At 44.7% G+C, this 25518-nt stretch overlaps 1 protein-coding gene across 1 annotated transcript in view; it reads left to right on the top strand.

Annotated features, from left to right (window-relative positions):
• brd3b (bromodomain containing 3b) overlaps positions 1-25518 on the top strand; it is a 30941-nt gene that overhangs the window by 2611 nt on the left and 2812 nt on the right. Inside the window, exons 3-10 of the mRNA XM_056278141.1 lie at positions 2602-2713; positions 5663-5800; positions 7366-7513; positions 20529-20704; positions 20978-21358; positions 21459-21587; positions 21681-21863; positions 25466-25510. Of these exons, the coding sequence (XP_056134116.1) occupies positions 2602-2713; positions 5663-5800; positions 7366-7513; positions 20529-20704; positions 20978-21358; positions 21459-21587; positions 21681-21863; positions 25466-25510 (1312 nt within the window). The remainder of the gene's footprint in view (positions 1-2601; positions 2714-5662; positions 5801-7365; positions 7514-20528; positions 20705-20977; positions 21359-21458; positions 21588-21680; positions 21864-25465; positions 25511-25518) is intronic.

Raw genomic sequence — 25518 nt, 5'->3', positions numbered from 1 at the left:
AAGTGCCCAAATTCTCTACTTTAATCATCCTGGTTTGTGTTGTCGTGACAACTTGCTTTTTCTCTTCTCCATCATATTCTGCTTTTGTTCCGAAAATGGATGAAAAATATTTATACATAAATGGTGTGAAATCCTAAATATTATATCCATATGTGCAAAAATTAGGCAAGAAGTGTAAAAAGACAAAACAGGTCAGTGTGAAGCTGACAGGGTGTAGTTAAGGCCTGGGGCCAGTGTAGAACAGTAGTGTGGATTATTAAATGACAATGTTTCTGTCACAACAGACACACGATTGAAAAGTGTGCCTGGTGTAGACTGGGGTTTAGTTTAGCCATAGGCAAACGTGCCATGGAGTACCAAGAATATGTAGGTTTTCCCTCCACCCATTCACTACATCATGTGGTTTCACTGATCAACACACCTTCAACCACCAACACGGGGATCGCTTGTTCGAATTCCCGTGTTACCTCTGGCTTGGTCAGGCGTCCCTGCAGACGCAATTGACCGGATGTAGGTATGCGTCCTGGTCGCTGCACTAGCGCCTCCTCTGGTCGGTCGGGGTGCGTGTTCGGGGGGGAGGGGGAACTGGGGGGAATAGCGTGATCCTCCGACACGCTACGTCCCCCTGGTGAAACTCCTCACTGTCAGGTGAAAAGAAGCGGCTGGTGACTCCACAGGTATCGGAGGAGGCATGTGGTAGTCTGCAGCCCTCCCCGGATCAGCAGAGGGGGTGGAGCAGTGACCGGGATGGTTCGGAAGAGTGGGATAATTGGGGAATAAAAAAGGGGGAAACCTTCATCTAAAGAGGACTGATACATTGCCTGAAAAACACCAGGTGTGACAAACTGGAAGGCACATGCATATACACTTAGCACTCCATGGATTATGGGTGCCTTGGATTCAGTTAAAGGAAAAGAACACCCAGGTTTTTACAAGCTGGGTGTTATTTTCATATATTTTGTTCCATCATACATATCAGTTATGATGTCATTTTACTCGACGGCTTCATGTTGTAGATTTTGGACACGGGACCACTGCTGGACTCAGCTTTACAACAGGGTCTTATGAGACAATGGAACAGGAGGTTAAAGCTAGAATGTGGGACTTACCTATAGATTAATTTCTGTGACATTCAAGCCCTTGCCAGATGAGTTCACATAATGACGATTAAGCGTGTCACCACCAGGTAAATCTTTCTGTATTTCACATTATACTGTAGTTTTTTTCTCTTTTTTCCCCAATTGTACCTGGCCAATTACCCCACTCTTCCGAGGCCGTGCCAGTTGCTGCTCCACCCCCTCCGCCAATCCGAGGAGGACTGCAGACTACCACATGCTTTCTCCAATACGTGTGGAGTCACCAGCTGCTTCTTTTCACCTGACAGTGAGGAGTTTCACCAGGGGGACATAGGGAGGATCATGCTATTCCCCCCAGTTCCCCCTCCCCCTGAACAGACTCCTCGACCTAGCACCTCCCCGAGTGGAGGTGCTAGGTCGGCGACCAGGACACATACCCACATCTGGCTTCCCACCTGCAGACACAGCCAATTGTGTCTGGAGGGACGCCCAACCAAGCCGGAGGTAACACGGGGATTCGAACTGGCGATCCCCTTGTTGGTAGTCAGTGGAATAGATTGCTACGCCACCTGGACGCCCTATACTGGAGTTTTAAATCTGGTGTCTGGGGTGACATTACCATGCTGGCACAGAGGAAGTGATGCATAGTGATGCATTTTACATCAACCAGCAATGATTGCTTTGCCAGAGCTGAACTTCCTTGTGACGAAAGCATTCATATGCCAAACAAAATATAAATAGCTATATAAATAGCTTATTTATTTAATCTATATTGGCTTGCCTTCAGGGCTTCCTGCCATAAAGCTTCCGAGCTTGGAAGCTATGCTGGAAAAACGTAAGAAGTGTCCAAGAAAAGTTTCTGATGCCCCAGAGAAAAAAGGAACTTGGTATACAGAGGAAGGATTAAAGTCAAAAAAGAAAGTGATCAACGGCGAGAACAAACACAGATAACCATTGGTGTAGCTTTTCCTTGTTGAAGAGCTGAAAGAAGAGAAGTAATGACTCTCACTGCCAGAAGGGGGAGACAAAACCTCTGCCCTGCAGGTTAAACCTGTCCTTTAAGCAACAAACCCCCCTAGTGTCAGTCAGACTGTGTCCATGACTGTCCATTATCTTTGACTTCTCTGTTGTGCTGGCTGGCTAGTTTATGGATGGTTACTACTACCTGTATAGGCTGCTACTTCCTGCAAGATGAACCAGGAAGTAGATCAGCAATGTCATCCACCGTCATTTCAGCTAATAATTTTAAACTTTGCACTTCCAAATACTTGGTTAGATAATTTGGTTAATTTGGACTTGTTGAAACGTGTGACACTCGTGTACATAAGAGACCATTGTAAAGCTGAGTCCAGTGGTGGTCCTGTGTCAAAAATCTGCACAATGAAGCCAGTGAGTAAAATGCTATCATAACTGATATGTATGATGGGGAAAAAATATGAAGGGAACTTTACTGTAAACCCAGCAACTGCTTTTACTGTCTTAGTTAAATGCTTCTCTACACACATGCCTTGTCTTCCCTCACCAGGAAGACCAATCAGCTGCAGTACATGCAGAACGTGGTTGTTAAGACTTTGTGGAAGCATCAGTTTGCCTGGCCATTCTACCAACCGGTTGATGCCATCAAACTCTGCCTGGCTGTAAGTACCTTCTACCAGTTAACTAGCCTGCCAGTCACTTTCTCTCATCTGTTTTTATGGTAGACAGCTTTCTATTTGTGGTTTGACTGACACCAAGCACCACATAATCACTTAGAATAGGTTTATTGAGCTATGAGGAGTCATTACATGGAGCTAAGTGTGGTCAGAACCCTGCTTCAGTGTGGGCTGGGGTGTCCTAGATGAGTTTAATAAAAGATGATTAATCTGTGGAGAAACATTTTCTATCTCTTGTTGGTGAGCTTTAATAATTGGTGAATCATATTGTTTGCTAATATCAGTGACCAGCAATGCAGTAACCTGATTTTATATGTTTCAATCATTTCAATTAAAAAAAAAAATCTCTGGTCAACAACCTGAGAGACGCACATGACTAGGACCTGACGAGACTGCTCATGACTAAGACCTGATCAAAACATGCAGCTAGGACCTGACCAAAATGTACATGACTAGGACCTGACCAAAATGTACATATGACTAGGGCATGACCAAAATGTACATGATGAGGACCCGACCAAAATGTACATGACTATATGACTAGGAGCTGACCAAAATGTACATGATGAGGACCCGACCAAAATGTACATGACTAGCACCTGACCAAAATGTACATGACTAGCACCTGACCAAAATGTACATATGACTAGGACCTGACCAAAATGTACATGACGAGGGGCCGACCAAATTGTACATGACTAGCACCTGACCAAAATGTACATATGACTAGGAGCTGACCAAAATGTACATGACTAGGACCTGACCAAAATGTACATATAACTAGGAGCTGACCAAAATGTACATGACGAGGACCCGACCAAAATGTACATGACTAGCACCTGACCAAAATGTACATGACTAGGACCTGACCAAAATGTACATATGACTAGGAGCTGACCAAAATGTACATGACGAGGACCCGACCAAAATGTACATGACTAGCACCTGACCAAAATGTACATGACTAGGACTTGACCAAAATGTACATGACTAGCACCTGACCAAAATGTACAAACCCCAATTCCAATGAAGTTGGGACGTTGTGTAAAACGTGAATAAAAACGGAATACAATGATTTGCAAATCCTTTTCCACCTATATTCAGTTGAATACACTACAAAGACAAGATATTTAATGTTCACACTGATCAACTTTATTGTTTTTTGCAAATATTCACTCGTTTTGAATTTGATGCCTGCAACACGTTCCAAAGAAGCTGGGACAGGGGCAACAAAAGACTGGGAAAGTTGAGGAATGCTCTAAAAACACCTGTGTGGAACATTCCACAGGTTAACTGGGAACAGGTGAGTGTCATGATTGGGTATAAAAAGAGCATCCCCGAAAGGCTCAGTCGTTCACAAGCAAGGATGGGGCGAGGTTCACCACTTTGGGAACAGCTGCGTGAGCAAATAGTCCAACCGTTTAAGAACTACGTTTCTCAGCATACAACTGCAAGGAATTTAGGGATTTCATCATCTCCAGTCCATAATATCATCACAAGATTCAGAGAATCCGGAGAAATCTCTGCACGTAAGCGGCAAGGCCCAAAACCAACATTGAATGCCTGTGACCTTCGACCCCTCAGGCGGCACTGCATTAAAAACCGACATCATTGTGTAAAGGATATGACCACGTGGGCTCAGGAGCACTTGGGAAAACCATCGTCAGTTAACACAGTTTGTCGCTACATCTACAAGTGCAAGTTAAAACTCTACCATGCAAAGCCAAAGCCAGATATCAACACCACCCAGAAACACCGCCGGCTTCTCTGGGCCCGAGCTCATCTGAGATGGACTGACGCCAAGTGGACAAGTGTGCTGTGGTCTGACGAGTCCACATTTCAAATTGTTTTTGAAAATCATGGATGTCATGTCCTCCGGGCTAAAGAGGAAGAGGACCATCCAGATTGTTATCAGCGCAAAGTCCAAAAGCCAGCATCTGTGATGGTATGGGGGGGGGGGGTGTTAGTGCCCATGGCATCATGGGTAACTTGCACATCTGTGAAGGCACCATTAATGCTGAAAGGTACATACAGGTTTTGGAGCAACATATGCTGCCATCCAAGCGACGTCTTTTTCAGGGACGTCCCTGCTTATTTCAGCAAGACAATGCCAAGCCACATTCTGCACATGTTACACCAGCGGGGCTTCGTAGTAAAAGAGTGCGGGTACTGGACTGGCCTGCCTGCAGTCCAGACCTGTCTGCCATTGAACAGGTGTGGAGCATTATGAAGCGCACAATACGACAATGGAGATCCCGGACTGCTGAGCAACTGAAGTCGTACATCAAGCAAGAATGGGCAAGAATTCCACCTACAAAGCTTCAACAATTAGTGTCCTCAGTTCCCAAACGCTTATTGAGTGTTGTTAAAAGGAAAGGTGGTGTAACACAGCGGTGAACATGCCCCTGTCCCAGCTTCTTTGGAACGTGTTGCAGGCATCACATTCACAATGAGTGAATATTTGCAAAAAAACAATAAAGTTTATCAGTTTGAACATTAAATATCTTGTGTTTGTAGTGTATTCAGCTGAATATAGGTGGAAAAGGATTTGCAAATCATTGTATTCTGTTTTTATTCACGTTTTACACAACGTCCCAACTTCATTGGAATTGGGGTTTGTACATGACTAGGACCTGACCAAAATGTACATATGACTAGGACCTGACCAAAATGTACATATGACTAGGACCTGACCAAAATGTACAGGACTAGGACCTGACCAATATGTACATGACTAGGACCAGAACACACGTACCAGGAGCTGAGCAAAGACACACACGACTAGAATCTGACCAATAAGTATGGAAACAGACCAGGTAGTGTCTATTAAAGAGAGTGTTGTTTGGTTATAGTCTGGTATTCTGTATAGAAGATGTGTTGCTGAGGAAGTTTTCTAGTTGCAAATGAGTTGTGAAGATGATGGTGTTGTTTCAGGATTACCATAAGGTGATAAAGAACCCCATGGACATGGGAACCATTAAAAAACGACTGGAAAACAATTACTACTGGAGCGCCAGTGAAGCCATGCAGGACTTCAACACCATGTTTACTAACTGTTACATCTATAACAAGGTAACACACACACACACACACAGACACAAACATACATATAGGTATATATAAATATACATATACTACATATACACAGACAGAGTTAAACACACAGGACTAGGGGGTGTAAGAACTTGTTGGTGTGGGTGTACGATGGTACACCTGATTCTGTGAGACAAATCACATGAGCTTTAAGAGAGAAAATGCCTGCTTCCTCTCATGTCCATATTACTGACGGTGGATGATGCTGTGTGTATGTTATGAAGCCTGCATGGACAACTGACTGCTGCAGACACAGCATGCATTATCACACAGGAGACACGAGTCACAGACATGAGGACCGGCTCTTGACATGAGGCTGTCTCATTTTAACATGTCAAATCATCTGGCTCGTTTACAGTCGGTTTAATGCTGTCTGTGATCTGGACCAGACTGCAGTAAACTACCTAACCTTCCACACATGCAAGTGAGTTGTTTATATAGTACTAATAATCAATAAGTAATCATTATTATCATCAAACATGTACACCGTGTCAGCAGCACAAGTGATTGAAGGACAGTACTGTGTTGGACACAGTAATGAAGTGGACAGCACTGTGTTGGACACAGTAAGTAAGTGGACAGTGGTCAGATAGAAAATATATTCTGGCTGTTCAGAACCTTTTAAACCAGTTTTTATACACCTCATCTGGAGGGATGTTCAGTCCCCCAGTCGTCCAGACTGGTCATGGGTATTTTTAGTCTCCTGCGTGTGTCCCCACACACAGTCTCTGTCCAACCAGCCCTCCTGCACTTAGCTCTGATTACAACCACAGCCAGCCTTCCAGCGTGCTGCATGTGGGACATGTGAGGAGTAGTCATCACCTGTCAGCCTACACATCATACTACACATCATACTACACATCACACTACACATTATACTACACATCATACTACACAACCAGCCCTCCTGCACGCAGCTCTGATTACAACCACAGCCAGCCTTCCAGCGTGCTGCATGTGGGACATGTGAGGAGTAGTCATCACCTGTCAGCCTACACATCATACTACACATCATACTACACATTTTACTACACATCATACTACACATTATACTACACAACCAGCCCTCCTGCACGCAGCTCTGATTACAACAACAGCCAGCCTTCCAGCGTGCTGCATGTGGGACATGTGTGAAGTAGTCATCATCTTTCAGCCTACACATCATACTACACATCACACTACACATTATACTACACATCACAGTACACATTATACTGCACATACCACACATTATACTACACATCACACTGCACATTATACTACACATACTACACATCACACTACACATCATACTACACATTGTACTACACATTATATTACACATCACACTACACATGATACTACACATCACACTGTGTTGATGGCCCAGTACAATGCATTTCTGATAATAAACATCATCATCATCTGTCAGCCTACACAATATACTACACATTATACTGCACATCATACTACACACTATACTACACATTATACTGCATGTCACACTGTTGATGGCCCAGTACAATGCATTTCTGATAATAAACATCATCATCATCATCTTTCAGCCTACGGATGATATTGTCTTGATGGCCCAGGCCTTAGAGAAGATCTTCTTACAGAAGGTTGCCCAGATGCCCCAAGAGGAGGTGGCTTTGTTGCCCCCTGCTCCCAAAGGAAAGACCAAAAGCAAACCACCTGCCCCAGCTACCACAAGTATTCACTGCAGCAGAGTGCAAAATCACATCACATGATATTACATTATACACTATGATATTACATTATACACGATATTACATTATACACTATGATATTACATATACACATATTATATTATACACTATGATATTACATTATACACAATATTACATTATACACTATGATATTACATTATACACGTGATATTATATTATACGCTATGATATTACATTATACACTATGATATTACATTATACATATATTATATTATACACTATGATATTACGTTATACACTGATATTATACACAATGATATTGCATTATACACTATGATATTACATTATACACATGATATTACATTATACGTATATTGTGTTATACACTATGATATTACATTATACACTGATAGTACATTATACACATGATATTACATTATACACTATATTACATGATACACATATTACATTATACACTATGATATTACATTATACACATGATATTACATTATAAACACATACATGATATTACATTATACACTGCTATGAAATTATACACATGATATTACATTATACACTATGCTATTACATGATACACATATTACATTATACACTATGATATTACATTATACACATATTACATTATACACACATATACATGATATTACATTATACATTATGATATGAAATTATACACATGATATTACATTATACACTATGATATTACATTATATACATGATACATTACATTACATTCCAGTCATGTAGCCGACGCTTTTATCCAAAGCGACTTACAATAAGTGCATCATTTAACGTAGGAAAGGAGAACTACTAGTCACCAGAGGTCATAATAGTCCATGGGCCAGAGCCCAAAATTTCCTATTTCGGTACACTCAAGGTGGCAAAACTTACTTATAATTTTTGAAAAGATCCATGTCTGTAGATGATATTTTGGTATGATAACCATTCCTGAGTGGCAGCTGTATCACAGTTATCAGCTCATGAAGTTAACCACCCCCTAAAGTAAATTGCATTTTAGACGCTGGTGCATATCCTGGTTTAGCCTCATGGTCAGGTCATTTTTCAATGTTCTATAATATTGTCTTTGGTATCATTTTAAAGGGGACCTTCTTAGCTTTCATTCAAGGCCTGTTTTGGATATTTCTCACAAATATAGAGGTCACTTGAGCTCTTCAACCCGTCAATAACGCACATCTTTCTGCAATGTTCGCCTAAACTATATACTTTCTTTTAGCCCTGTGGCATCTAGGAATATCAGGGACACAAAACACAAAAACTGGAATACTCACAGGACTGTAAAGATTCAGGAAATGTATAATATACCCATACTATTTCATTGTGTGAGGTGATTGTGAACCTTAAATTAGAAGGGCATTATTACTAAGAAACTAACTAGACCAAAGCCAGTTAGTCCATGGGTCAGACCAGATATCGATATCACCCAAGGTGACACAACTTCACTGGTGCCATTTTATTTGGTACACTAACAGAAGTAAAATAATACATGATAACCTTTCCAAATGAGCAGCTATTTCATTTTTCTTTCAGGAAACCTGTTTCTGTGCCTCTCACGATTGTGTATTTGCCCAGATTTTTACAAATATAGCATTTCAACACCCCTGGTACTGATTAGCCTAGCTTAAACTCTGGGACAGTTCTTAGTTGGCCAACAACCAAGGATAACCAGTACTGTGTACTTCCATTCATTGTGCTAAGCTAGGCTAACGTGCAGCCAGATAGCTTTCTACTAAACACATATAGAGGAAACTGGTATCTATCTTCTTGTCTCACTCTGGAGAAGATTGTAAGCTAATTTCCCATAATGTTAGCATGTTCTTTTAATGTATATGTTAATATGATTAGTTAAAGTGGCTACGAGGAACTTTCATCTTGTGTTGATTTTAGCGGCCTCATGTGGACAAAATACAGCTGTTGCATAGCAACTAGGTAATGTATCTATTTGTGGCTATGTAAGATAAATAATGGTAATATGACGCTGGTGAAGCAAAGTAAACTTTGTTTTAGTAGTGTTCATACACCTAAGTTACATGTATTTGTTTGTATGTGGCAGGTGAAAACTGACTGAATATGGCCACTGGTGAACAAGCAAGTTTTTACCCAATACCAAAGCGCCCACGGGTGGAGTGCATTATCCACTGTTCTGATGATACAGATAAGCTGGTTTCACTACAAAGTGTCGACTCATGGAGAACTCTGCTCAGGGCAGCTCAGATACGAAATCATGCACCAGTTTTGAAACTGGCAAAAGACATTCCTGAGGGACAGATTCCAGCAATCTACTACCACAGAAAGTGTCGCAGTATCTTCACTATGAAGCAAATTCTTGATGGCCTCCTTGCAAAAGAAAAGAAAAGTTGTGTCTCTGCTGAAGAGAAACAATCTAAGAGAGTAGCTCGACATGCTCCAAGTACATCTAGGACTTATGATGCAGAGTGCATATTTTGTCAGAAAAACAGCAAATATTCCAAGAGACAGAATACGAGAGAAGTACTGGTGCAGTGTCGAGAACTGCGAGCTGATGCAAAGATCAGGAGTGCAGCCACAAAGAAAAGGGACAGCAGAATCCTTGCCATTGTGAGTAGAGACCTTGTAGCAGCTGAAGGGCACTACCACATGCTGTAGACTTTACACCAAAGAAGAGGTTTCCAAAGGAGAGGTTGCCAGCAATGAAGATGATGATGCTGCAGCCCAGTATGAAGCTGCTGTGAATAAGGCATACAATGAGCTGTTCCTCTTCATCAGGATGGAGCTTTTTGGCAATCCTCAAGTGATGACAATGGCTGATCTCTCTTCTAGACTGGTAGCTTCAATGAACTCCCAAGGCATTGCCCAAGTCAAGGAATCAACCAAGAAGCACATAAGGCGAAACCTGGAGAGTGAGTTTGCTGGAGCCTTGCAGATATTCCCTGATGAGAAAGGAAAATTCCTCCTCTATCCCGATAACTTGTCCATGAGGGAACTTGCCAAAGAAAATCAGTCTCTCAAAAGGGAGCTGCAGACCCTGAAAAGTGTCAGTGCACAAGATGTTATAGCCAAAGCAGCCATGAAATTGAGAGCAGACATTAAAAGTCAAGATGTTCCTCAAACCTGGCCGCCTGAAGTCAAACCAGAAGCAGAATGTCCTACCATTCCAGAGTCGCTCATTATCTTCCTGTACTCTCTACTCACAGGCTCAAATGATCCTGATCATGCATCCCAGAGAGTGCAGTGCCTTCTGCAGTCATTTGGCCATGACATAGTATATGCAGTGACATGTGGAAATACCAAGCCTTCCAAGCACATTGTTCTGCCATTCAGTGTCAAATCGTTGACAGGAAATGTAGAGTTGATAAACATCCTCAACCGACTTGGTCACAGTGTGTCCTATTCACAGATGGAAGAGATCAACACTGCCCTGTGTCTCCAGAAACTCTCATCATCAGGGAGTGGCATTGCCCTTCCAGCTAACATCCATCCTGGCATATTCACAACTTTAGCCTGGGACAATATCGACCGCCTTGAAGAAACTGCCAGTGGTGAGGGAACATCTCACAGAGTCAATGGGATTGCTGTGCAAGCAAAGCCAGTCAACCCACTCCCTGTCCAACCCATGCCCACTGTTCCCAAAACAAAGAAGAGAAGCATTGATGGACCCCCACCAATGTTACCAACTTACAATGCTGGACAACGGGTAGGGCCACCACAAAGCAAAAAGTCAGATGCCGATACTGCAGCCAATACTAAGCTTGCCAGAGAGAAAAACCTTCTTTGGGTCCTAGCACGCATGTCACAACAAGAAGAACAGTCAGTCAGCAGCTGGACAGGCTTCAACATCCTCACTCGAGGAGAGATGACGGTCATCCCCGACGATATAGGCTATCTGCCTACCATCAATGCTCCAGCGACACAAATGTCTACTGTCAACGAGGTGCTTAACCAGTCACTGAGCATCATGCAGTGCTTAGGCCTGAGGAAGATTGTCTGTGTCTTTGACCAAGCCCTGTATGCGAAGGCTGTCGAGATCACATGGAAACACCATGACAAGTTCCATGATATCATCGTTAGGCTTGGGGTATTCCACACCATCTGCACACTGCTGGCAATAATAGGAACGCGTTTCCAAGATGCTGGACTCAAAGACCTCTGCATTGAGTCTGGCATGATTGCAGAAGGCTCAATTGCTGGTGTTATGGATGGCCGCAAGTACAACAGGGCAGTGCGACTACACAAGCTCCTGTATGAGGCTCTCATGCGACTGACCTTGAATGGTTTCCTGTCCTGGTTGGAAGAAACTCACAGGAATGACATGGTTCACCTGAATGAGACACTGAAGACCATTGACAGCCTTGGGAAAGAAGTCTCACAACATGCTTTGAAGGAGGTCCTCGAGAACCGCTCTTGTACACGCATCATGGATCTATTTGAAGTCTACCGTGAGTTCCTTAGAGGTGGAAACGGCAGCCTCTCGAACTTCTGGATGTCCTATTTGGACATGGTTGAAATCTTGTTGGGGCTCATCCGAGCATCCAGAGAGGGAGACTGGATGCTACACTTGGCTAGCATTCGAGCAATGATCCCATGGTGCTTTGCTTATGACAGGATGAATTATGCACGCTACCTCCCCTACTACTACGCCCAGATGTCTGAGCTGCCCATCACACACCCAGATGTGTACACAGAATTCATGGAAGGAGGCTTCTCAGTCCAACTGGGCTCCACCAATCCCTTTGGCCGAATCCCTGTTGACCAAGCTATAGAAGAAACGGTGAACAAAGACACCCAAACAGCTGGAGGGACAAAGGGATTCAGCTTGAAGCCAGGAGCTGTGACCAAATATTATCTCACAGCTGAGTATAGAAGCATGTACCTCAGACAGCTGAGAGACCTGACAGGTCAAGGCAGGTGCAAATGGTCTCATCCAGATCTACAGAGTCCAAGGATCAAGAGAGATGAAGCAGATGTCCAGTCTCTCATGGACCTTATGGAGAATAACGGGCTCAATCCTATGTCCCCTGATGAGATTGATTTGGTTAGCCTCTCCACTGGCAACATGGCTCCACCTGATGTGACCATAGATCTCTTGAGAGCTCTTGAGAAAGGAGAAGAGGCCTACCAAGCATTCCAGCAAACAAGGTTAGATGCAGACCCACCACCTGTGAAATTCCACGACAAGATGACCAAGCAAAGTCTGAAAACATTCTCCAATGTCAGCACAAAACAAGCTCATGGAAAGAAAGCACAGGATGTGGTTCTGAAGGCAGATAGAAACCTTTTCAGTCACATGATCCTGGTGGCTGAAAGCAGGAAGGTGAATCTGAAGGATGTCCTTGCCTACCCATTGGGCCCACTACCATGGGCACTGGCAAATGCTGATGGGTCCTTACGAAAAACAAACAAGGCTGCACTTGCCAGAGAGCTTGAAAAGAATGTATCTCCTGCAGAAGACATCCCAATCCCATCTACTTCCATCATTGATGGGATGAGCCTGGTCCAAAAAATGAATGGCAACAACAAAACCTTTGCACAGGTGGCAGAGTCAGCCTTGACCCAGGTCCTCCATGAGGGAGCACAGAGTGGGAGGATTGATGTTGTTTTTGATGTCTATCACCAGACTTCGATCAAAGATGCTGAACGACTGAACCGGGGTGGAGACATCACTCTCCAGTACAAGAATCTTGCAGGGGGACACCACGTCCAGCAGTGGAGAAAATTTCTGTGCAGTTCCTCCAACAAGACCAGTCTCATCAAGTTTCTGGTGGAAGAGTGGAAACTCCCACGATACAGAGCTATGCTGCATGGCAAGGTGTTGTACATGACCTGTGAGGAAACCTGCTACAAGTTGACAGAAGATGGGTGTGAGGAAGCAGCAGAACTGCACTCCACACATGAAGAAGCTGACACCCGTCTGCTCCTGCATGCATTGCATGCAGCAAATGCGGGCTCAAAGTCAGTTATCATCACAGCTGAGGACACTGATGTCATGGTCTTGGCTTCCAGAAGGACATCACCTGTCCCATCTACCAGAAGTGTGGGACTCAGAACCGCACACGGTTTGTCGACATCACCAAACTGGCAAGTTCACTTGGAGACAGCATCTGTGACAGCCTAATTGGCTTACATGCCTTCACAGGCTGCGACACTGTCAGTGCATTCGCTGGTCGAGGGAAGCTGAATGCCCTGAAGATAGTGAGAAAGCACACTTCCTGCCAAGAGACTTTTAGTCAACTGGGACAGACATGGAATGTGAGTGATGAGCTGTTCCAGAAAATTGAGCAGTTCACCTGTCGGATGTATGTTGCTAATAGCAGCACTGCTGAGGTGAACAAACTGCGTTGCCAGCTCTTTTGCACCAAAAGGGGAGAGGTTGAGTCCAGCCAGCTGCCACCATGTAGAGACTGTCTCTTTATGCATGTTCAACGAGCCAACTATCAGGCAGCAATATGGAAGTGCTGTCTGCAGGCTAACCCTGTGGTGCCAAGCCCTACTGAGTATGGATGGACAGACGATGAAGGCAAGCTGGCCATTTACTGGATGCGCTCCCCACCTGCACCAGATGTGGTCTTGGAAATGCTAACATGCAAGTGTGTGCATTCATGCAAAATGCCAAGCTGCATGTGCCTGTCAAACGGACTTCCATGCACAGACATGTGCAGGTTACAGACCTGCAGTAACCAAAAACAGCAGGATGGTCCAGAACTGGACTTTGAACTTGGGGAGTCAGATGATGAGAGAAACGAGCAGTTTGATGAATGACAGTGTGATGATTCTGATGGTATTACTGTGGTAGTAGTCTATTGATGCACAGGATGTTGATTCTGGACTTGGTTACCCAGAGCTTGATAACAATAATGTAACCATATTCACATATACCCATTACCCTACCCATTACCATTACATATACCCACTAATGATATGGGATTACATGTATCATTGACTAAGTATATGTAAATGTCATAATAGTTCATTACCTCACTATGGTATTCCTTTTTATCATGTATTTTGATTGTGTATTTAAACAAATGTATAGAGACCAGTTTGTGGCCTAACTGGCTTTGGTCTAGTTCTCATTTAAGGCTCACAATCACCTCACACAATGAAATAGTATGGGTATATTATACATTTCCTGAATCTTTACAGTCCTGTGAGTATTCCAGTTTTTGTGTTTTGTGTCCCTGATATTCCTAGATGCCACAGGGCTAAAAGAAAGTATATAGTTTAGGCGAAAATTGCAGAAAGATGTGTGTTATTGACGGGTTGAAGAGCTCAAGTGACCTCTATATTTGTGAGAAATATCCACAACAGGGCTTGAATGAAAGCTAAGAAGGTCCCCTTTAAAATGATACCAAAGACAATATTATAGAACATTGAAAAATGTCCTGACCATGAGGCTAAACCAGGATATTCACCAGTGTCTCAAATGCAATTTAGTTTAGCGGGTGGTTAACTTCATGAGCTGATAACTGTGATACAGCTGCCACTCAGGAATGGTTATCATACCAAAATATCATCTACAGACATGGATCCTTTCAAAAATTATAAGTAAGTTTTGCCACCTTGAGTGTACCGAAATATCGTCTGGCCCATGGACTATAAGTGCATCTAAACAAGCATCTAAGAGCAAAACCAGTGCTAAAGTAAAAGCACAAGAAAGAGGTTTTTTTTTTTTTTTTTTAATGAGTGAATACAATAAGTGCCAAGAACAAGTAAGCGACGGGGCAACCAGGCGTCCCGAGGCAGCAGAGCGAAGTGGTCGGGCAGCGGTGTAGGGCTCGACCATGGCCTGGAGATAGGAAGGAGCTGTTCCTTTCACTGTGCTGTAGGCTAGCACCAGAGTCTTAAACTGGATGCAAGCAGCTCCTGGGAGCTAGTGTAGGGACATGAGAAGGGGAGTTGTGTGGGACAACTTAGGGCGGTTGAACACCAGACGAGCTGCAGCTTTCTGAACAAGCTCCAGAGGTCTGATGGCCGATGCCGGGGCGCCAGCAAGGAGGGAGTTGCCGTAGTCCAGCCGGGAGATGACCAGAGCCTGGATGAGCACCTGTGCCGTCTCGTCAGTGAGGAATGGGCGAATCCTCCTGATGTTATAGAGGAGAAATCTGCAGGAGCGAGCAACCGATCCAACGTTTGCAGCAAACGACAGTTGACCGTCCAGGATCACACCCAGGTTCCTCACAGTCCGAGTCGGCGTCACCACGGTGTTGTCAATGGTGATGGCCAGGTCTCGGTGTGGGCAACCTTTCCCTGGGAGGAACATCAGTTCTGTCTTGTCCAGATTGAGCTTTAGGTGGTGTGTCGCCATCCACTCCGAGATGTCAGTCAAGCACACAGCAATGTGTGTCTCTACTTGTGTGTCAGAGGGAGGAAAGGACAAGATCAGCTGGGTGTCATCGGCATAACAATGGTAAGAGAAGTCATGCGAGCGAATAACAGAACCCAGGGATGTCGTGTACAGGAGAGGACCCAGAACCGAACCCTGTGGAACGCCTGTCGTCCGTCTGTGAGGCTCCGACACAGATCCCCTCCATGTCACCTGGTAGGTGCGACCCGTCAGGTAGGACGCAAACATTGAGAGTGTAGAGCCTGTGACACCCAGCCCCTCGAGGGTAGAGAGGAGGATCTGGTGGTTCACTGTGTCGAACGCAGCTGACAGGTCCAGGAGTATCAGGGTAGAGGAGAGAGAGTTTGCTCTCGCAGAGTGCAGCGATTCTGTCACTGCAAGGAGAGCCGTTTCTGTCGAGTGATGGACCCTGAACCCAGACTGGTTGGGGTCCAGGAGGTTGTTCTGGTGGAGGTACAGAGAAAGTTGGTAAAAGACAGCACGTTCGAAAGTTTTGGATAGAAAGGGTAGAAGGGAAACCGGTCTGTAGTTTTTGACGTCAGAGGGCTTAAGTGATGGTTTCTTGAGAAGGAGGGTGACTCGCAGTCTTGAAGGCAGATCGAAAGCATCCTGCCTGGAGGGAGGTGTTGATGAGGTGGGTTAGAAAGGGAAGGAGTTCAGGTGCTATAGACTGAAGAAGAGGGGAGGGGACTGGGTCAAGGGAGCATGTGGTGGGGCAACTGGATGTGATGAGGTTGAGGACCTCGTCGGGGGAGGGGGGAGCGAGGTGGGATAGGGTGGGATGGGGAGAGGTGAGGGAGGGTGCAGAGGGTGGGATACTGCAAGCAGCAGTAACCGGGTGGTGAGAAAAGGAGGATCTGATGTCGTTTACCTTCTTGTCAAAGAGGTTAGCGAAGTCATCAGGGAGAAGGGAGGAAGTCGGAGGAGGAGGTGGGGTTGAAGAAGTGTAGAGAAGGTTTCAAAGAGTTTCTTAGGATTAGAGGCAGAGGATAGGATTTCAGAGCGATAGAAGGCAGCCTTAGCAGCAGAAAGGGAGGAGGAGAAAGTGGAAAGAAGAGATTGGAAGTTGAGAATGTCCTCTGGGAGTTTGCCTCCATTTGCGCTCTGCCACTCTTAGTCTGTCAATTCGTACTGAGTCGGTCAGCCAAGGGGCAGGTGGAGTTGCGCATGCAGGCCTGGAGGTGAGGGGACAGAGATTGTCCAGAGAAGAGGAGAGGGTAGAGAGAAGAAGATCAGTAGCAGTGTCAGGGGGTAGGAGAGAGAAAGATTCAGGTGTAGGGAGGATAGAGGTAACAGAGGAAGAAAGATCAGTGGCGGAGAGAGAGTGGAGGTGTCTATGGGTGGAAACCATGTGGGTAGGGGGAGGGGCTGAGGGGGGTGAAGAGAGGGAGAGAGAGTAGGACATGAAATAGTGGTCAGAGAGCTGGAGGGGAGTAACAGAGAGATTGGAAATAGGACAGTGTCTAGTAAAGATAAGGTACAGCTGGTTGCTGGCCTTGTGGGTAGGAGGAGAGGAAAGAGAGAAGAGGATCTAGCTTGTTAGTGTGGATGTTGCTGTCACCGAGAAGGATAAGTGCAGAGTCATCAACAGGGAAGTGCGAGACAAGTGTGTCAAGCTCCTCCAGAAACTCACCAAGGGAGCCTGGTGGGTGGTACACAACCACGATGGTGAGTTTGACTGGATAAGAGACAGTAACAGCATGAAATTCAAAAGAGGGCGGAGAGAATTGTGGAATGGAAACAAGAGAGTATTTCCATTTCGGGGAGATTAGCAGGCCAGTACCACCACCTCGCCTCCCAGCTCTGGGAGTGTGAGAAAAAGAGTACACATCAGACAGAGCTGCGGGTGTGGTAGTGTTTTCTGGCATGATCCAGGTCTCAGTTAGAGCAAGAAAGTTGAGGGAGAGCAAGGATGCGTAGCCTGAGATAAACCCAGCTTTCGGCACCGCAGACTGGCAATTCCAGAACCCTCCCATCACCACTTGCTCAACGTGAGTGGAGAGAGTGGGATAGATGAGATTGGTAGGGTCACAGCGCCTAGGAGTGACCCAACGTCTATGCCAGCACCGGGAAGAGGAAATGACAGGAATGTGAAGAAAACATGGTCTATACTAGGTACACAAAATACAGATGACTGACCGGATCTAAAAAGAGAGTAGTCCTTGCTTGACGAAGTCTTGGCTTGAAAAAGTCACGCTTGCCTTTGTTCACTCTAGCCTTCATTCAACCTAGACCTGTTTGCCTGATGCTTGGAAGCAGCAGTGATTTAAAGAACACTGATTGCTAATTGTCTGCCATGAGTGCAAGCCACGCCCTGGCCACTTAACACCCAATTGGCCAAAGAGGTACACTGAAAATGATATTACATTGTACACTGTGATATTACATTATACACATGATATTACTTTATGCGCTATGATGTTACATTATACACATATTACATTATACACTATGATATTACATTATATACATGATATTACATTATACAGTATGATATTACATAATACACATGATATTAAATTATACACTATGATATTACATTATACAACAGGGTGCTGAGAGAGGAGGTGTGGTATTGTATGAGGAAGTCGGGAGTGGCAGAGAAGTATGTAGGAGTGGTGCAGGATATGTATGAGGGAAGTGTGACAGTGGTGAGGTGTGTGGTTGGAATGACAGGTGGGTTCAAGGTGGAGGTGGGATTACATCAAGGATCGGTTCTGAGCCCTTTCTTGTTTGCAATGGTGACGGACAGGTTGATGGACAAGATCAGGCAGGAGTCTCCTTGGACTAGGAGTAGAGGTGACGAAGGCGTATGAGTTTAAATACTTTGGGTCAACTGTCCAAAGTAACGGGGAGTGCAGAAGAGAGGTGAAGAAGAGTGTCAGGAGTGATTTGCGACAGAAGGGTACCAGCAAGAGTTAAAGGGACGGTTTACAAGATGGTTGTGAGACCAGCTATGTTATATGGTTTGGAGACAGTGGCACTGATGAAAAGACAGGAGGTGGAGCTGGAGGTGGGAGAGTTGAAGATGATAAGATTTTCACTGGGAGTGATGAAGAAGGACAGGATTAGGAACGATTATATTAGAGGGACAGCTCAGGTTGGACGGTTTGGAGACAAAGCAAGAGGCAAGATTGAGATGGTTTGGACATGTGTGGAGGAGAGATGCTGGGTATATTGGGAGAAGATGGAGCTGCTAGGGGAGAGGAAAAGAGGAAGGCCTAAGAGGAGGTTTATAGATGTGGTGAGGGAGGACATGCAGGTGGCTGGTGTGACAGAGGAAGATGCAGAAGATGGGAAGAAATGGAAACGGATGATCCGCTGTGGCGCCCCCTAACGGAAGCAGCCGAAAGTAGTAGTGGATTACATTGTACACATGATATAAAATTATACACATGATATTACATTATACACATATTACATTATACACTATGATATTACATTATACACTTTCATTTTACATTATACACATATTACATTATACACATATTACAATATACACTATATTACATTATACACATGATATTGCATTATACACATATTACATTATACACTATGATATTACATTATACACATATTACAATATACACTATATTACATTATACACATGATATTACATTATACACTATATTACATTATACACTATATCATGTACATATTACATTATACACATGATACATTATACACTATGATATTACATTATACACATGATATTACATTATACACTATTACATTATACACATTACATTATACACTATGATATTACATTATACACATATTACAATATACACTATATTACATTATACACATGATATTGCATATACACATTTTACATTATACACCATGATATTACATTATACACATATTACAATATACACTATATTACATTATACACATGATACATTATACACTGATATTACATTATACACTATATTACATTATACACATTACATTATACACTATGATATTACATTATACACATGATATTACCTTATGCATTATATTACATTATACACATGATATTACATTATACACTATGATATTACATTATACACTATATTACATCATACACCATGATAAACTGACTCACACAAAACATACACTACAGAATGTACACCATTACTAAACCCCTCTCCTCTCTCTCTCTGTCTCGCTCTCACTCTCGTGTGTCTCTCTCTCTCTGTCTCTGTCTCGCTCTCTCTGACTCGATCTCACTGTCTCTGTCTCTCTCTGTCTCTCTCTCTGTCTCGCTCTCACTCTCTTGTCTCTCTCTCTGTCTCGCTCTCTCTTACTCGATCTCGCTGTCTCTGTCTCTCTCTCTGTCTCTCTCTCTGTCTCGCTCTCACTCTCTTGTCTCTCTCTCTCTCTCTCTGTCTCGCTCTCTCTTACTCGATCTCACTGTCTCTGTCTCTCTCTGTCTCTCTCTCTGTCTCGCTCTCACTCTCGTCTCTCTCTCTGTCTCGCTCTCTCTGACTCGATCTCGCTGTCTCTCTCTCTGTCTCTCTCTGTCTCTCTCTCTGTCTCTCTCTGTCTCGCTCTCACTCTCTTGTCTCCCTCTCTGTCTTGCTCTCACTCTCTTGTCTCTCTCTCTGTCTCGGTCTCTGTCTTGCTCTCTCTGTCTCTGTCTCACTCTCGCCGTCTCTCTCTCTCTCTTTTCTCTGTGGTTTCTCTCACCCAGTGAGCCAGCAGGCTCAAGCTGAATCTTCAGCCTCTCCCCCCACCTCCTACCCCTCCCCCTCCCCCTCCCAGACTCCCGTCATCTCGACCACACCCACTCCTGTCCAGACTACGCCCCCTGTGTCTGCTCCACAGCCCTCGGCAACCATGATGCCCTCTGCCCAGCCTGTCGTCAAGGTAATGACTTGGTCAGCGTTGCTTAATCTGTTAGTCATTTGTCACCTGGTTTGTCTGTGACTCCACTGACCAGTTAGCTGCTTAGTTTGGTCAGACTGGTTTCTCTGCCATAGAGGACAGGGTTGATGTGTGTCTGTTACTGTGGCTAGTGGGGGCAAAGGTCATTTGAATTATCTCTCTCCCTGTCCATCTTCTCAACCCTGTGTGTGTGTGTGTGTGTGTGTCTGTCTGTCTGTCTGTCTGTCTGTCTGTCTGTATGCATGTGTCTAACAGAAGAAGGGGGTTAAGAGGAAAGCAGACACCACCACTCCGACCACCTCAGCAATTTCGGCGGGTCGGGCCGACTCTCCGTCCGGTCAGGACCCTAAGCAGGCTAAGCTGGGCTCTGCCCGCCGTGACTCCTCCACACGACCCGCCAAGGCCAAGAAAGAGGGAGAAGAGGGGGGGGAGGCAGGGGGTGCTGTTGGGGGAGGTAGGAAGGCAGGGAGGCTCGGGGAGCAGCTGAAGCATTGTGACACCATCTTGAAGGAGATGCTGTCCAAGAAACATGCAGCATACGCCTGGCCGTTCTACAAACCTGTAGATGCCGAGGCACTGGAGCTCCACGACTATCACGACATCATCAAACATCCCATGGACCTTAGCACCGTTAGGGTACATACGCACACACACACAAATGCACACATGCACACACCCACTGTTCAGGAACTCAGGTTAAAGTTGTGTAGTAAGTGATATTTTTTCTGTCTCTCAGAAAAAGATGGATAATCGTGAATACAGCGATCCTCAGAGTTTCGCAACTGACGTCAGGTTAATGTTCTCTAATTGTTACAAATACAATCCACCTGACCATGAGGTGGTTGCCATGGCCAGGAAACTCCAGGTAAACCAGCTTGTTCAACTTTCTGCCTGTCTTCCTATTTCTCTACCTGTCTGTCATCCTTCCTATTCATCTGCCTGTCTCGTCTGTCTACAGGATGTATTTGAAATGCGTTTTGCCAAGATGCCAGATGAGGGTTCTGAGGCATCAGTACCGTCTACCATCCCACTGGTCAGTAAAAGCACTGCCTCCTCTGACAGTAGCAACAACTCTTCTTCCGATGAATCATCTGACTCAGAGGAGGAACGGGCCACACGATTGGCTGAGCTCCAGGAGCAGGTGGGTTCTGCCAATCAGCTTTGAGGTCCACAGGCAGTATTTATGATAAATACCATAATTGTCAAAGCTATCAAAGTATTTTTGAATATAAAGCTAGACAGTTATAATACATAATAAGTTAAGTTTGTTGAGTTGGAATTTGGTAGCGTCATACAGCCAGCCCACAAGTTTGACCTAACTCACTTTAGTGTGGCAGGGCTCAGTAGGACTCTGTTGGGGTGAGGGGCATTGTTTAACAGTTAACTATTGAGAAGATTTAGATCAGCAGTGCCCAACGTTTTTACACGAGATATACTTTTGCCTTTTTCAACGTCACAAGCTGTACCAGTCCCAAATCCCAGTCCCAGTCCCATGTTAATCTCTATAAAAGGTACTGATATATAATAGATACATGTTTTCCATTTTTCGAAAAGGGGACGAGTGAATCATTTCCTACCTTAACGGGATCTTTGGCATTGGGTGGAGGCTGCTAGTTTCTCATAATCAGGGGTGTAGGAACTGGTTACAAGTCTCAGGCAGGCTGATATGTGGTCACCTGTCATGGTGGATCTGAACTTGGCCTTTATTGTTTTCATGTGGGAGAAGGCAAGTTCACACAGGTAGGTTGATCCAAACAGGGTTGAAAGGCAGAAGATACATCTCTTTCTGTTGGAATACTTCTCTAACAGTAGGCCCCACAATTCACCCTTCATGTCAGTGGTTGCCCTTCATGTCAGTGGTTGCTCGTCTGAACGTCATTTTGAAGGGTAAGCATTTCATTCTCCACTGCAGTTGTGTGCGGGAGAAAAAGTGATCCCACTTTCGAGGCAATGTCATCCACATCAATATCTGTGCCACACAGGAAACATCAATATCTGTACCACACAGGAAACATCAATATCCGTGCCACAAAGGAAGCATGTGGCGACTGGCTCAAGTGATGCAAAATCAATGACATGTCTGTCAAATTCCCATGAGATGCTCTGAATTTGTTCAATGTAATGGGCACTGTCAAGCTGAGCTGCACCTTTGCCCTGATGCTCAAGTTCTGAATGCATACTTTGAAGGTAATACAGGTCCTGACGTTGCAGCTTTGTTGAAAGTAGTTGTGGCTTGAGCTTAAACGCATTCACAGAGCTGACCATCCATTATCCAAACCGCTTACCCTCCTCTCAGAGTCGGGGACATGCAGGAGCCTGTCCTAGCAGTCGTTGGGCGGCAGGCGGGAAGACACCCTGGACAGGCCGCCAGACCATCACAGGGCCGACACACACACACCCACACACAGTCACACCTAGGGACAGTTTAGTACGGCCGATTCACCTGACCTACATGTCTATGGACTGTGGGAGGAAACCAGAGCACCCGGAGGAAACCCACGCAGACATGGGGGGAATATGCAAACTCCACACAGAGGACGACCCCAAGGTTGGACTATCCCCGGGGTCGAACCCAGGACCTTGTTGCTGTGAGGCGACCGCGCTAACCACTGCACCACTGTGCCAGAGCTGATCATGTCTGTTACATTTTTGTTTTTTCCCTGCGACTCAGAATGCCAGTTAAGTCAGTGAGGAATGCTAAATCCATGAGCCACTGCTTGTCATGTAGCTGTGCACATTTTGCATGTTTAAATTGCTCAAGAAACTCTTTTGACTTTGACTCCAGCCACCGCCTGTCAGTATGCAGCAGCAGGTCATGTGATCTGAGTCAGACTCCTTCATGTGAGCTCCGAATAACCTCCTCTGTAGGCTTCTCACTTGAGTGGAATTCACAATCTTCATAGCAGCATCGCTTCTTTCATGTTCAAAATCCTGCCGCACAAAGCTTGTTGGTGGAATGGTTGGTGGAATCTTTTACACAAGGCAATGAAACCGTCAACACGGCCTACCGTTGCGGAGGCTCCATCAGTAGCAATGGAGACAAGTTTACAAAGGGGCAGGTGGATCTTGGCCACATACTCCATGAAAGCTTGAAAAATCTCCTCTCCCTGTGTATACCCTTTCAGTAGCAAAATGGTAAGTATCTTGTCTTTGAGCACCATTCTAATGTAAATACACAACTGGGCCACGTCTATCATATTGGTTGACACATCAAATTGAAGAAAAAAACACACACCCGTAAATATCCTCTTTCAGTTGATCCTCAAGATGTCCCCCTGTTTCCTCACCATGTTACTGTGTTTCTGGACAACTGGATGTCCTTGATAGCAGCCACAATTCCAGTATTATTCTTAAAAGGTCCTCCTTCATCTCACTAATTTTGAATTGCTTTTTGTGTTCCATGAGAATGTGACTCATGCCATATGATGCTATGGTCACTGCTTTTCTTCTGCTGTTGGGAATTGTGAAAATGGACTATTGTGCTGCTAGTTGGGATTTAACTTATTGGAACTTTCTTGCTCATAGCTCGCTCTTGGCCGGGGAATCCCCCTTGTGGGTTTTGTGCCTGGTTTTGAAATGCTGTTCTAGGTTGCCCTTCTTTGATGAGGCAATGTAGCTTTGTAAATGAGGCACACACACTTTTGTTTGACATAACGAAGAAACAATCTTCCGCCCATTCCGTGTGAAAATTAGAAGTCATCTGTTTTTCTGTGCCGGTAGCCATTATTTGTTTTGCGATACTTTACCAAACAACATGAATGCTGATGCTGCAAATGCTCAGTGCTCAATACTTTCTCCTGCGTCAACATTCGGTCAAGGTTGCATCTTTGCTTAAAATAAGCGCCTACCCGTAGGCCCATTGTGTGAGAACAACATAGTAAGTGTGCAGGAACTGGTTTGATCAGTTGAGTCAAGCAAGTACAGACACTGATTTCTATGGGGCTTGGTGTGAAAGGAGGATTGTCAGTGATTAAAGGTACATTCATAATTTCACGATTGAACCTCAAGCATCTGCCATCATCAGGTCGCCCTGATCATGGTGACCAGTAAGCAGTGCTTTGGGCGGCACAGTGGCCCAGTGGTTAGCACTGTTTCCTCACAGCAAGAAGGTCCAGGGTTTGAACCCCAGGCTGTCCCAGGTCCTTTCTGTGTAGAGTTTGCATGTTCTCCCAGTGTCTGAGTGGGTTTCTTCCCACCATCAAAAAGACATGCATGTTAGGGTTAATACTCCTGTCTGTGCCCCTGAGCAAGGCAATGGAAAGAAGAACTGGACTTGGTCCCCGGGTACTGCAGCTGCCCACTGCTCCTATACAATAGGATGAGTTATATGCCAAAGACAAATTCTTTGTAAGAATACAATGTTAAATAAAATGGCTTTCATTCATTTATTTGTAAAACAACAACACTGGCGTCACTGCTCACTGGTTGCCATCATCTAAACCCTCCACATGGTTCACTGATGCTCCAGCTTCCAGCTTCCGAGATCAATTGATTCTCAACGGAGCCTTTCCAGAATAGTATCTCATAGCTAACTGAGCTAAACTGTCGAGGTTTAGGCTGGCTATGCAAGGCTAGGGATTCTGATCCTCAATTCAGACTTTTATTTTCCCCCCTCAAAAACAACTTTGTACTCAGACATAGAGAATACGCTGGCAATAACAGATGCCTTAAGTAGATGATTGTGATAACAGGTATATAAACTTGGATATTGAGTTAACTGATCATGCATCATCATGTTCCCAGTTGAAGGCGGTCCATGAGCAGTTGGCCGTCCTCTCCCAGGCTCCAGTCAGCAA

Source organism: Lampris incognitus, chromosome 1 (genome assembly GCF_029633865.1).
Source record: "Lampris incognitus isolate fLamInc1 chromosome 1, fLamInc1.hap2, whole genome shotgun sequence".
NCBI classification, from domain to species: Eukaryota; Metazoa; Chordata; class Actinopteri; order Lampriformes; family Lampridae; genus Lampris; species Lampris incognitus.
This window is presented reverse-complemented; position numbering and strand designations above follow the sequence as displayed.